The 12,490-nt window shown below is 47.0% G+C and overlaps 7 protein-coding genes across 7 annotated transcripts; 4 read left to right on the forward strand and 3 right to left on the reverse strand.

Moving 5' to 3' along the window:
* Positions 1–158: 158 nt before the first annotated feature.
* On the forward strand, positions 159–1,120 carry JR316_0000933 (N-alpha-acetyltransferase 40; the record flags this gene model as incomplete). The annotated part of the gene is made up of 7 exons (XM_047886747.1): positions 159–197; positions 252–307; positions 360–452; positions 505–670; positions 736–844; positions 908–944; positions 1,000–1,120. The coding sequence occupies 7 exons, from the start codon at positions 159–161 to the stop codon at positions 1,118–1,120; spliced, it is 621 nt and encodes a 206-aa protein (XP_047754493.1).
* Positions 1,121–1,332: 212 nt separating this feature from the next.
* On the forward strand, positions 1,333–1,786 carry JR316_0000934 (uncharacterized protein; the record flags this gene model as incomplete). The annotated part of the gene is made up of 3 exons (XM_047886748.1): positions 1,333–1,458; positions 1,517–1,632; positions 1,687–1,786. 3 exons carry the CDS (start codon positions 1,333–1,335, stop codon positions 1,784–1,786), a joined length of 342 nt encoding a protein of 113 aa, XP_047754494.1.
* A 129-nt stretch (positions 1,787–1,915) lies between these two features.
* JR316_0000935 (Glycine cleavage system H protein, mitochondrial) lies at positions 1,916–2,670 on the reverse strand (the record flags this gene model as incomplete). Its single annotated transcript, XM_047886749.1, has 6 exons — positions 1,916–1,966; positions 2,018–2,055; positions 2,106–2,193; positions 2,245–2,288; positions 2,341–2,490; positions 2,550–2,670. The coding sequence occupies 6 exons, from the start codon at positions 2,668–2,670 to the stop codon at positions 1,916–1,918; spliced, it is 492 nt and encodes a 163-aa protein (XP_047754495.1).
* A 442-nt stretch (positions 2,671–3,112) lies between these two features.
* JR316_0000936 (translation elongation factor Tu) lies at positions 3,113–5,123 on the reverse strand (the record flags this gene model as incomplete). Its single annotated transcript, XM_047886750.1, has 14 exons — positions 3,113–3,153; positions 3,205–3,233; positions 3,286–3,356; positions 3,407–3,522; positions 3,576–3,594; positions 3,643–3,768; positions 3,817–3,842; positions 3,900–3,984; positions 4,037–4,116; positions 4,176–4,532; positions 4,585–4,791; positions 4,844–4,909; positions 4,962–5,015; positions 5,069–5,123. 14 exons carry the CDS (start codon positions 5,121–5,123, stop codon positions 3,113–3,115), a joined length of 1,332 nt encoding a protein of 443 aa, XP_047754496.1.
* Positions 5,124–5,264: 141 nt separating this feature from the next.
* On the forward strand, positions 5,265–6,352 carry JR316_0000937 (Peroxisomal membrane protein PER10; the record flags this gene model as incomplete). The annotated part of the gene is made up of 5 exons (XM_047886751.1): positions 5,265–5,303; positions 5,378–5,572; positions 5,611–5,679; positions 5,728–6,012; positions 6,071–6,352. 5 exons carry the CDS (start codon positions 5,265–5,267, stop codon positions 6,350–6,352), a joined length of 870 nt encoding a protein of 289 aa, XP_047754497.1.
* Positions 6,353–6,954: 602 nt separating this feature from the next.
* On the forward strand, positions 6,955–10,429 carry JR316_0000938 (uncharacterized protein; the record flags this gene model as incomplete). The annotated part of the gene is made up of 8 exons (XM_047886752.1): positions 6,955–8,266; positions 8,317–8,456; positions 8,509–8,551; positions 8,603–9,144; positions 9,200–9,802; positions 9,858–9,965; positions 10,023–10,295; positions 10,352–10,429. The coding sequence occupies 8 exons, from the start codon at positions 6,955–6,957 to the stop codon at positions 10,427–10,429; spliced, it is 3,099 nt and encodes a 1,032-aa protein (XP_047754498.1).
* A 233-nt stretch (positions 10,430–10,662) lies between these two features.
* JR316_0000939 (Sphingolipid long chain base-responsive protein LSP1) lies at positions 10,663–12,411 on the reverse strand (the record flags this gene model as incomplete). Its single annotated transcript, XM_047886753.1, has 4 exons — positions 10,663–11,550; positions 11,609–11,940; positions 11,996–12,135; positions 12,188–12,411. 4 exons carry the CDS (start codon positions 12,409–12,411, stop codon positions 10,663–10,665), a joined length of 1,584 nt encoding a protein of 527 aa, XP_047754499.1.
* Between the last annotated feature and the right edge of the window lie 79 nt (positions 12,412–12,490).

Genomic DNA, 12,490 nt, shown 5'->3' on the forward strand with positions numbered 1-12,490 from the left:
TGATCGGGCACCAATCACTATGAATTACTTTAAAACACCGGAAGCTAGCCGGAAGGGGCAAGTAGCCGGTAATTACACTCATTTCATAGTCGATCCTCCATGGTTGGACTTCTACCTCATAACCTCTGCATTTTGGAATCCTAGTACCCTTGTTCGATATGCTCACCTCTTCGCCAGCAGTTAAATCTGCCAACAAAGTATACATCTTCTGTGCAATTGACCCCCAGTATTGACTTCGGCGCGTCTATCAGGCTTCTACATCTACACTTGCTCGCTCAGTTAGCGCCTCATACGATATCCCATCTCTGTATGACCGTGCATTCTCGTACCTGGACACACCTTATTTTGCTTCCGTACAGTTCTCCATTGCTCCAAGTTCTCCACTCGAGTCATCTTAACCAAAATCAGCGGGATTCGGTATGGAGGGTGTTTGAAGATAATATGTATTCATTGTATGTCCACAATGGGGTTTTAACGTTTTGGTTCAATTTACATGGCTTTAAGATACGAAAACTCCTCTTTTGGCTGGGATCCCGATTCGAAACGTAAAGAGCTATTCGACAAGCTTTCCCGTTTCATTCTTGTCTACAAGGAAGGCAGCACTGAGCTTCTGGCCTTCGTCATGTTTCGATTTGAGTTTGAGGTGGACGAAGATGTAATATACTGGCAAGTGCTTATACTTTGCGCGCATAAGAAATATTCCAACCTCAAAGGTTATTTAGCTATGACATACAGGTTGCATCCTCTGCTCAAGGAGTGAGCCTCGGTCGACGACTCATAGGCGAGCTAGAGACACTGTGCAGAATGTACAAGATGAAGAAGATCATGCTTACTGTGTTGAAGGGTGAGCATTCAATGTCTGCAATGCTTATGCATTTGTCTAATTTAAGTGCCAACACGATTGTAGCAAATTCCAGAGCGTTGGAATTTTACAAAGCCGTGGGGTATGTAGTCAAAGTGTTCTGTGAATGTGAACATATATCTAAGCCTGCCTCCAAGTTTTACTATGGATCCCACCTCACCTGGTTATGTGGACAGTGATGCAGAGGAAGAGTCAGAATCTGGGTCAGAGCAAGAAATTGTTGACTATGAGATATTGTCTAAATTGATCCTTCCTTGACATAAATTGAGACTTGAAGGCATCAAGTTTATGTATTCTAAATTTAGTCACAATGTAATTTCGTTGAGGCTGTTTGGTGTTGCTTGGCTGGGGCGTTAGGCAGAGCCCGGGACTGGGATGGACAGAGTCATTGCTTGAAACAGTGATAGCACTCGCTATTTAAACGACTTTGACTTCTCTCCAATCCTCCTCATTTCATTCCCGTCGCGCTCATGCTGTCATCCTCGTCACTGGTGCGAGGACTTCGTGCAAGTTCATCTCGCATACAATGCAAACGATTTGCGTCGCATGAGGCTCCGCAATACAATGAACCTTCAGGATGGCTTTTTGGGGAGAAGGTAATTGTAGCATCTTGTATTCGACATATCAAACGTCTCTGACAGTCTTTCACCACAGCCTCCACCACCCGGGCAGAAGAGAGTGAAGGAGGACTGGGAAAATGTGTGGTATATTGGGATGTTCGGCACCATGGCGTTCGCCACTGTTATGCTTTACTACAAGCCTGACACCAGGTATGTGCTCATTATTATTCTTGTCCGACTATCAGCTCAAGATATCCATTATAGCGTGCAGTCATGGGCGCTCCAAGAAGCCAAAGAAAGAATGGAGGCTCGCGGCGAGAAATACCAATACGAACCTCAGCCGTCACCGCCTTCTACATCTTAATTTCCGACCGTTTCTTAGATTATGCATGAAAGATAGAATGGCCAGAACCACCATCAATTGAAGTTTTATCTACACATCTATACTGTCTATATTGGAACCCGGTTGTTAACAACCTCATGCAAGAAGCAATCAATCCTCGTAGGTCGACTTGTATTCTTCGAAGGTCATCAGCTTGTCCAGCTGCACGAAAATCTGAGCTACAAATCAAGTGATAGAAAGGGAGCGACTTACCTCAGATGGGTCGGAGAGTTTCATTTTGACGAGCCATCCTACCTCTATTCAGCACATGCCTAAGAGGTTGTTTGTACCATATGCTCACCTTTATCTTCAGGTGACTTGTTAAGGAGTCCCGGTTGGCCAGAGAGTTCTTCATTGATTTCCTCGACGGTCCCGGAAACGGGAGCGTACTTCATATGCGGAATAAGTAGCGCGTGATATTATACAAACGGGATACTGACGATATCTGAAGCGGCTTTTACGCTTTCAACGGCTCCAAGCTGGTCTGTTTTTTGTCAGTGGACTGAAAGAGTTACAGAAGACAGCTTAATTCTTACCTCCTTGAGAAAATGAAGTGCCAACAGGAGGCAATTCAACGAACACAACATCCCCTAGAACCGATTGAGCGTGGTCCGTGATGGACACAATGCCAACACCTGTCGCGTCATCATAGTTCACGACTTCATGTTCCTCAGTATACTTTTTAACTGAGCATGTATGAATGAGAAATTGCATGTATCATCACAACAACGCCAAAAAAACAGACTGTGGAGATTTCGGGAATGCATCACTCCGGCACGGAAAGCTTGAGAGGTGGGCAACGCACTCGGCCTGTAAGGCCTCATTGGCACTTTGGCGCGGAGCATAGTTCGCAGAGCGGATTGCATCTTGAACGAAAGAGGGTTAAGGTTCAGAGAGCAGTCGTTGGTAGCAGTGAGAGTGGGATGTCCTTCAGGTGGTGCCAAAAGGAAAGTTGTGGTGCCGCATTGTTCACCGTCGGGTCACCGAGCCAAGATTTCTAGGCCCATTTCGGCAATCGCGGTTCGCATCAAAACCTGCATTAATGGCTCTGGAAGCACAATGGCTTTGAAAAATTTGCACTCTCAAAACTCTATTGCAGTTTATTGTTCACGTTTGCTCTAAGCAAAGGAAGACTTCAAGGTATACATAAATTATATAATTATGGGGAGGGTGAGTAATTATAGGTTGGTATCCTCTCCCAGGCAGAGCAGTCACAGGGCGCCATCGACTCAGAATGAGTACATTATCTACGATGTGGGAGTGGGGGCTGCAAATTTATAGGTTGGGATATGTACATATTTTGTTGCTTTACGCGTATTCGAGGATTTCGGTGACAAGGCCAGTTCCGACTAAATTATAATTCAGTATACACAACAGTGCTAAAAAGGAAACAAACGTACTGGTCTTGTTAGCCTCACGCAGGGTGAATCTACAGATTGAATATGAGAGTATGAACACCAGACATAGCGATATATACTGACCGGGTACCAACTTCAAGTGCAACGTCGAAGACAAGGTTGCAAACCATCTCAACGTTGTCACCGGGCATTACCTATGAAAGAATGAAAAACACTGCGGAAGCCAAAACGAGGATATACATACCATCTTCTCATCGGCATCAGGGGTGCCTTCAGGGAAGGTAAGGGAAGCAGTGATATCGGCGGTACGGATGAAGCACTGGGGCCTGTAGTTAGCCATGAAAGGAGTGTAGCGACCACCTGGTTAACTAGTTAGCACATCCATTCCGTGAGGCCATGGGTTGTCAGCGAACCTTCATCCTTGGTGAGGATCTATTTGGCAGTCAGTGAGCAGTACTACAACTGGGGAAATCAACTTACATAGAGCTGTGCCTTGAACTTCTTAGCAGCCTTGATGGTTCCAGCAACAGCGAGGACTTGTCCACGACGGATTTGCTCACGCTTGATACCACGGAGTAAAGCACCCATGTTATCACCAGCCTCGGCCTAAAATCGTTGAGGAGATTTTCAGTATTCAATAAAACATCAACATACACGGTCGAGTTCCTTGTGGAACATTTCTGTTGTACGAAAATATTGTTAGAAAAGAAGATAAATCAGCACTATACATAACTAACCAATGCCAGTAAGAGTTGTCTTGAGGTTAGAACCAAATCCAATAATTTCAACGTCAGATCCCTTTGCAGCAACACCACGCTCGACCTGGAAAATGTATTGAAAAAACAGAACACGAGGACAGAAAATATCATCTTACGCGTCCAGTGGCAACAGTTCCACGACCAGAGATGGAGAAAACATCTTCGATAGGCATCAAGAAAGGCTTCTCAAGGTCACCTGTAAACAAAAAAAAACATCAATTTGTTCCTCTTACGTTGATTATATGCCTAACTTACGTGCAGGTTGGTCAAGCCATTCATCGCAGGCCTTGGTGAGCTCAAGAATCTTGTTCATGCCACGTTCATCATCGCGTCCCTCGAGAGCTGCAAGAGCAGATCCCATAATGATGGGGGTGTTTTCGCCATCGAAATCATAGGTAGTCAAGAGTTCACGCATTTCCATGTCCACGAGTTCCAGCATTTCAGGGTCCGAGATTTGGTCAACCTTGTTGATGAAAACCACAAGTTTCTTGATACCGACTTGACGAGCGAGGAGCAAATGTTCACGAGTTTGGGGCATTTGACCATCCGTAGCAGATACGACAATAATGGCGCCGTCCATTTGGGCGGCACCGGTGATCATGTTTTTAATGTCTGTAAAAACATTGAGAAAGAGAATACAGTGTCTAAAAGGAAAACCACTGACAATCAGCGTGTCCCGGGCAGTCAATGTGACCATAGTGGCGATTAGCAGTTTCATATTCGACGTGTGACGAGTTGATAGTGATACCACGAGCCTTTTCTTCAGGTGCCTTGTCAATTTGGTTGTAGTCGGTGAACTTGGCGCCTCCCTGGGCAGCAAGAACCTTGGTGATAGCAGCAGTCAAGGTGGTTTTACCGTGGTCGACGTGACCTGGATTCAGAGGTCAACAACGGGCGCGAGTGGGTCGAACCGGAAAGCATACCAATGGTTCCAATGTTCATGTGAGGCTTGCTTCGCGAGAATTGCTCAGCGTATCCTCTTTTTGAGACTACCAAGAAAATGTTAAAGCAATTTCAACATTGAAAAGCGTCGCGACAGACCTGTGTTGACAGTCGAGGGCATGCGTTGGCGAACGCATGCGGAGACAAGTGAGGCTAGAAAGCGCGTAAGATTACTTGTTGATTTGGGACCTAACACTGGAACTTACAGCGTGCAGAGAATAGCGCACGGGAAACAGCTCTACACGAAGTGAGCGGAATCATGGTGTCGACTGGCGAACGAGAGGGTTCCTTTGCAATTTTTGTTTCCTCACTTATGAGCGGCAAACCGCGGCAAATTCCGGCTTCATACGGACACCGAGCTTATGGTTAGGGTTTCCGACTACTTCTCTTTCTCCGGCTACTATGTCTACCCCAGATCGTCAAGAACTTATCAACAATGCGGTAGCCTTTCTTGCAGACCCAAAGGCTCGTTTTCTGTTCTCTTGGTGTACCCGTGTGCTAACTTTTGGCCGCAGACCCAAGCATCGCCTGTAACCCAAAGAATACAGTTCTTGGAGGCAAAGGGGCTATCACCACAAGAAATTGACCTGGCCATGAAGCAGGCTGCTTTTGCAGGCTCGAGTCGTGTCCAATACGCAAACCAATACTCTCCCAATCCATATGCTGTTGCACCTTTGCCACGACAGCGTTGGGATTGGAGAGACTACTTCGTAAGTGTCCTGCCGGTGAATAACACGTGCATGCATAGCTCAACGAGAAACAGATCACTGCTGTGGTTTCTGGAGCAGTGACATACAGCGCAGTGACATTATTTAAGGTGCGTGGATGGCTACGGTATAACCTTCCCAATTAACACTTCTAGCAGAAGTACCTGCTGCCCCATCTCCAACCTCCAACCTCTACCGCTTATGAAGAAGACCGGGACGCGCTTACAGCTCAGTTCGATGCAGCGGAAGCCCTACTGAAAGAGATTCAAAACGAAACCGCGGCTGTTCGAGCTGCAGTTGAAGAACAAAAGGACCGGATTGATCAGACTACTGAAGATGTCAAGGCGGTTGTAGTGGAGTTAAGAGACGGTGAAAGCAAGACGCGTGACGAAATGCGCGAAATACGCGAAGAAGTCAATAACATCCGCGAGATGCTGCCCAAGGTACGCTGTTGTTTCGTTGGTCGCTGTACTTCTGACTGAACACGATGATGTGCATCAGATGATAGAAAAGAATAAAGAGTCCCAGAATCAATCGCTGGCCGAACTGCAACAGGAGCTCAAGTCTCTGAAAGCTCTGCTGCTAAGTCGTGCGCCAACATCAGCCACAAGCACGCCTTCATCTCCATTGCCCTTGTTGGGAAGACCGTCAATACCAGCTTGGCAATTAGCTACTTCTCCTCAGCCCGGTGGAAATGAAACATCTGTATCGACATCTGCCTCTTCCTCTTCAACCACTCCTTTTGCATCTAATACCAACGGCAAAGGCAAGGAGGCAGAGTAGAGTGCGGATTGGTGTATCTACTCTTCATATATCGTGTTTTAATGTACATCTTATAACATTGTACTATTCAGCACTCATGTAAACCAGAGGTCAATTAAAGGAACTCACACGTGGGAAATCATGTTGATGGGGTCAATACTTCGGCGATAATAGAATATGATGTACACACGCCGGACAAAAATGCTGACCAGTTAGCCTGGGTGTTGTCCTGACCAGTGACGTGACTAGTACCGTGACCAATTACATAGTGTCACACATATGTTGTCACGCTAATTCATTATTAGTAGGCTCGACAATAAATGGCAAATTACTTGATTGTCTTGCGTTGTAATTCAGTGCTGAGTAAGAAGAAATATTAAACAATCAAGTAATATGTCATTTACTATTGATCCTACTAATAATGAATTAGCGTGACAACATAATGTGTGACACCATGAAATTGGTCACGGTACTAGTCACGTCACTGGTCAGGACAACACCCAGGCTAACTGGTCAGCATTTTTGTCCGGCGTGACAGGGTAACGCAACGCCAGTGCTGCGTTTACCAACGCGCTATAACCTTTTCTTCACCCCTTCAGCAGGATCCGACCTAAGTTGAGGCCATGTTCAGCCAATTTCGAAATGCCGTCGAACAGCTTGCACAGCAGCCAATTCGTGTCTTGGAGGGCTCGTCACCTGAAAGCACTCCCGCCGAGCATACCACGCCGTCCCGCTCTCAGTCACTAGACATTCAAGCCAACCGATCTGCTTCCCCTTTATCTTCTACCCAGCTAGCTGAATCTGCGATTTCATCTCTGCGTAAATCATTTGCCTCACAAAGAATTGGTGGTGCGAGTTCATCACCATCTCCCAAAGCAAACACACCGGAGCCTGCAGCGCCCGCTCCGAGAAAGTCTAATTTAGAGGAGCGCCTGCGTCGTGCTACATTTGCTATTGGCGAAGCGTCCGGATCTTCTACACCTCAGCACCCAAGCCGAGTCGCTTCCCCTTCTCCGATGGGTAGAAACCGCAAACCCAAGCCTGAACAATCCGCTTCGTCGACACCACCTTCTGCCTCTCCGTCTGTCACTACAGCACTCGAAGCCGAAAAGAAACTCGACCAATCATCTGACATACCTGTAGGAGATACGGAGGTCTCTACTGCTCAACCACCTTCTGACGCTAAAGAGGCTGCAACTGACTCCAAGCCTAGCAACATTGAAAAACCTGTCGCAACTGAAACTATTGCAACACAAACTACTGCTGAAACTGCTGCGACCACCACAAATGTTATCGAATCTTCTGAGGATCCTTTGGGCATAGCAAAACCAGACGAATCTATTCCTTGCCCTCCAGAGGAAACTCCGGCAATATCCAACCTAGAGAGCAAAGAAGAAACGAGTGTGTCGAATATAGATGACAACGTACCACCGACACCCGCGACTACTCTCACAGTGGAAACCTCGGCCTCTCTGGAACCTGACGAAGGGGTTAGCATTGAAGTCGCCTCAGAAGAGACAAAGGGTAAAGAGATTACCGCGGAATCTACATCTGTGGTAACTGCACAGCATGAAGGAACGTCCAAATCTGCGGACGCAGATGACACGAAGGAAGTAACACCAACAGTAGACTCTGGCCTTCCAGAGAATTCAAAATCCACACCTGAAATTGCAGCTGAAGACCGAAAGGAGGTTAAAACTTTAGACGATTCGTCTGAAATAGTTACCATTCCCGCAGCAGTCGACTCTCCGTTGGAGGATTTGTCTTCCCCTCCCCAACCTGAAGCTACCAATGTTGTCGCCGCTGAAACCCGCGGTGAAGAAGCTTCATCACCTTCAGCAGAGCAGTCATCCACAGTTCCCCCGGTCGTTGATCGCACTGCCGAAGTTGAGAGTTTACAGGCTAGACTGGTCTTAATTGAACAGCGTTTCTCAGGTATGTCATTTATCCTTTAGGGAAAACATATGACTGGAGCTTCGATGTAGATGTTTCTGCTTCATTTAAGCGCCTTCAGGCCGAAAAAGTGGCTGCAGATGCGATCCTGAGAGAGTCATCCCCTTTGGAAAGTATAAATGATGCAAATGCTCTTCGAGAGTTTTTCGATAACCTTAAAATAAAAGACGAGGTAGGCCAGAAAAAGCTTCGGCTCACTTTCGATTCTGAACCTTTTACGATAGGTTTACCAAGAGGAACTCAAGCGCTTGAATCAAAAGCTCGAAGGTGAGTCATTGGTAAATGATTTTCCAGAAGACTCAATGAATCTCGATGTAGTTCAAGAGGCGCGATTTGCAGAAGTGCGCGAAATACACAAATTAGAGACACATTCTCTCACAGATGAGGTGAAAAAAATTCGCAACCAACTCGATGAAACCGAAGCCCTCTTTCAAGCTGCCCAGAGAGCCACGAGCCATGCAGAAGAAGCCGTCGATAAGCAAAAGGAGGACTTTGCCCGTCTACAGAAGGAAGTTGAAGCGGCGAAAAACACGGCCAAAGAAGAGGAAGAAAAGCGCGTGAAGGCCATCAGTTTGCTAAAAACTGTCAGGCAGAAGCTCGTCAAAGCTGAAAAGGACAAAGAGGATGCTATGAAAGAGATTGCGGCCATCAAGGAGCGAGAAAAAAACGAGAAGAATCAAGAGCAGATTGACAGGTTGAATTTCCAACAAGAGCTGGAGGCCGTGCAAACTAAACATGACGAAGCTGTTGCCAACCTGAAAGCACAGTTTGCAAAAGAGATGACAAGTACGAAGGAACGTTATGAACAAGAGATAAACGCTTTACGAGGTCAGATGGAGTTGGATGTGGCATCTTCAAAAGTAAATATCAAGTCAGATATTCACTTTCCTTGCTTATTTATGTTGCATCTTCCAGGCAACTCATATCAAAGAAATTGGTACCAAAAACTCTCAAATTACAACCCTTGAGACTTCTCTTAACAACGTCACCCGTGATAAAAATGCGTTCTTCGATCAGTTACAACTTCGACAGGCAGAATTAGAGTCTGCACAAGGACATCTTGAATCATTACAACACGAAAATGCCGAACTTCAGTTCCAACTTAGGGAATCGACAGACCGTCTTTCTCTTCTGAAGGAAGAGTACTCGGAACTCCTCCGCGAACACGACTCTCGTTCCCGCGATCCCGTTACCTCTGCGGACGAGGTCGCCCGAATGGTATCAGCCACTGAAGTCAAGTACGAGGCAAAACTTGCCGAGATGAAGAGGAACATCGCTATTCTCGAGAAAGAACGTGCGGAAGGTGAAGCTGACTGGAGCAAGAAGCTGAAAGAGAAAGTTAAGGAATTGGAGGATACAAAACGAATTCTTGGCTCTGCAGCCAGAAACCGAGAGGCAGATGAAAATGCTGTTGCTGTTCTCAGAGCAGACCTTGCACATGCCCATGAAATGAACCAAAAACTTCAAAAGCAGGTGTCTGAGCTCCCTCATTTGCAAGAGCAGATCCAAGAACTTCAAGTGTGTATTTAATCTGAGTTTTCGTTTTCCTTTGTTGCTTATCTCACGGTTTCAGAAAGCTGCTAAGGACCAGGAGGAAGAAATCAGTGTCAAGATCTCTGTCCTTGAGAAACAGATCGAGGAGAGCAAATCGCGTGAAGCACAGCTAAAACAAGCAAATAAGGTGTGTAAGCATGTGTAACTGTTTAAAACTTTATATTTATTTACCTATCAATGATAGACTCTTCGGGAAGAGCTACGCAAAGTGCAGTCCTCAGCTGCGTTGTTGGAACGTCAGCGCAATCCAGGTGTTGGGTACTGGACTACTCGAGCACCGGAGAACGGTGGTTCTGCTGACGGTCGCCGGCCATCTGTGTCAACACCTCCCCCAGAGACGCCAGCGCGAGTATCATCTCCTGCCCCTAGCACGACTTCTAATAAGAACGAAGAGGAAGTCAATTTGGAATATCTCAGGAACGTCATTCTTCAATTCTTGGAGCACAAGGAAATGAGAGTAAGTAAAAGTAACAGCCTCCAAAACATTACAGCGTGATTTAACTATTTTCTTAGCCGAACCTTGTCAAAGTTCTGTCTATTATATTGCATTTCACGCCTCAAGAAACTCGCAGGCTAATTGCCAAGGTGTAACTATGCAGTCGACTTCATCGCTTCCGAAATTCAAGTGTGATAGATAGCATTTGGTTTACTATAGCATATATATACCCCTGTACGCATTCATTCATCTGTCCACTAATCATAGTTTAAATCGTAATTACATATATTACACAGATTCTTCTTTTTGTGTCATCACGACCTAATTAAATTCCAGAGATGGTAGGGTGTTTGTGAAGTGGCCAAGATTAATCGCAGCCAATGGAAGATCAAACGCCCGGCTCTTGGTAAGGAGGAAGGTCGCTGTCGTCCCCTTTGTCCTTAGGGGGGACGGCTGGACCAGAGCCTCCAGCATGAAGAAGACGCTCCCGTTCTTCGCGTTCAAGTCTCTTTTTTTCCTCTTCCGCGGTTTCCTGGTGAGGTGCCTGCGCAGGCGCAACTGAAGGTATAGGCATGTTCGTTGGATTGGAATTCGTGCCACCTGGTGCTTGGGAGTACGCAGCAGCAAGACGTCTCTTCTCTTCTTCCGCAGATTCATGCCTAGGAATCGGTGAAGCGACGGGATGCTGGCCGTAAGGGGGTACGATGCTTTCGTTCCCTGGTAATCCACCGGACCGAGGGCCAGCATCTGAGGATGCATGCTTGATATCATGAAGAGACCCACTCGCAGGTCCAGGACCTTCGGGGCCAGCTGATAGCGGCATTCCGGTTTCGGCTACTGTTGGAAGAGGCGCGACGGGACCGTCAGACGAGGTTGGTGCTGCTAACGGAGGCGAAACCGATGTGATGGGAGCAGGAGCCTGGTTAAGAGCATGTGGATTGATTGGAGGGGGTGAACTTGACTGTGACGCAGAACCAGTAGATTTGTTCGGTGAATGAGACACTGAAGGGACATCAGAATGAATCCTGGATAGTTCCTTTGCATGGCTTTCGCCAAAGCTGCGAGTATCTGATCTGCTTAGATCCGATGCGGTAGTTTGAGCGGGAAGATTAATATGTCCAGTCTTGTAGTTGTCCAAAGCACGTTGGAGAGACGCGCGAATAGCACCTGTAGTTTGGGCACCACTGTAAGGTAAAGTGGGGCTGGGAGGAATCGTTGGTAACACGGCGATAATGGGGGAGGCTGCTTGAGAGAGGAGCACAAGTTTCTCTCCATACTATACGGAAAACCGAAAGTTAATGTAGCATAGGCCAAACAAGTCAATCAGACTTTACCTCTCTGATCGCATCCCACTTGATTTGTTCGCTTTCCCTGACAGCCTTCCGTTTTAAGAGTTCGACCTCTTTTTCTAGTGGCTGATCGTCCAACTCGGCTTTGCGTAGCTGGTCGCGAACCTCCGCGATTCGCTTGTCGCCCCCTTTCTGTTGTTCGTGTTCTAAACGAGCGATCTGAGTCTGGAAGCCTGCGCGTATGTTTCTACGGGGTTGCAGACTCGCTTCCGCGTCTCGAAGAGCCTTCAAAGGGGCGCGAGCGGCATCAAGCTTAGCTGACAGAGAGCTAGCGAGAGAACCTTGGACAAAGTTGAGATAAGCAAGCCTGTCAGTTACTGTGTGCGATCGCAATCAGATAAACGACAACTAAATAGTCGGTGATGTACGTACCATCTTTGAGATCTTCGGCCTCCGATTGACCCCAAGTATAGAGTTCTTTGCTTTGCGCCTTGGAATTGCGCGATACACTGTCGAAATCGATAGCCAGACCCTTTTCAACTGTGATGATCTTCTGGACAGGGGTTGTGGTGCTGTGGTGTGTTGGTGAGCATATCCATCTGAACAGACGCGGAGAACACGCACGAATACTGTTGCTGAAAAGATCTGAGCTGATACTGGAGGCTCTCGAGAGTGTGCGATTTGGCTCCACCCTGAGCTGCGGCATCGTTTGCACTGGGCTGGGTGGCAGGATCTGGACTAGATGCGCGATGCTGGAGACTGGCTGGGATGTGGGCGGCGAGGGGGGTGGCATTTATGGCATTCTGAGCCTTGTCTGCAAAGGAGGCAAGGAAACCGGGGACTGGCATGGTTGCGAGGGGACTGGGAGATGGATGAGATTGTAAGGTAAATGGAGGATTATATAGTGCAGACTACTAGTCACGACGT

The sequence above is a fragment of the Psilocybe cubensis genome, chromosome 1, assembly GCF_017499595.1.
Source record: "Psilocybe cubensis strain MGC-MH-2018 chromosome 1, whole genome shotgun sequence".
Taxonomy (NCBI): Eukaryota; Fungi; Basidiomycota; class Agaricomycetes; order Agaricales; family Agrocybaceae; genus Psilocybe; species Psilocybe cubensis.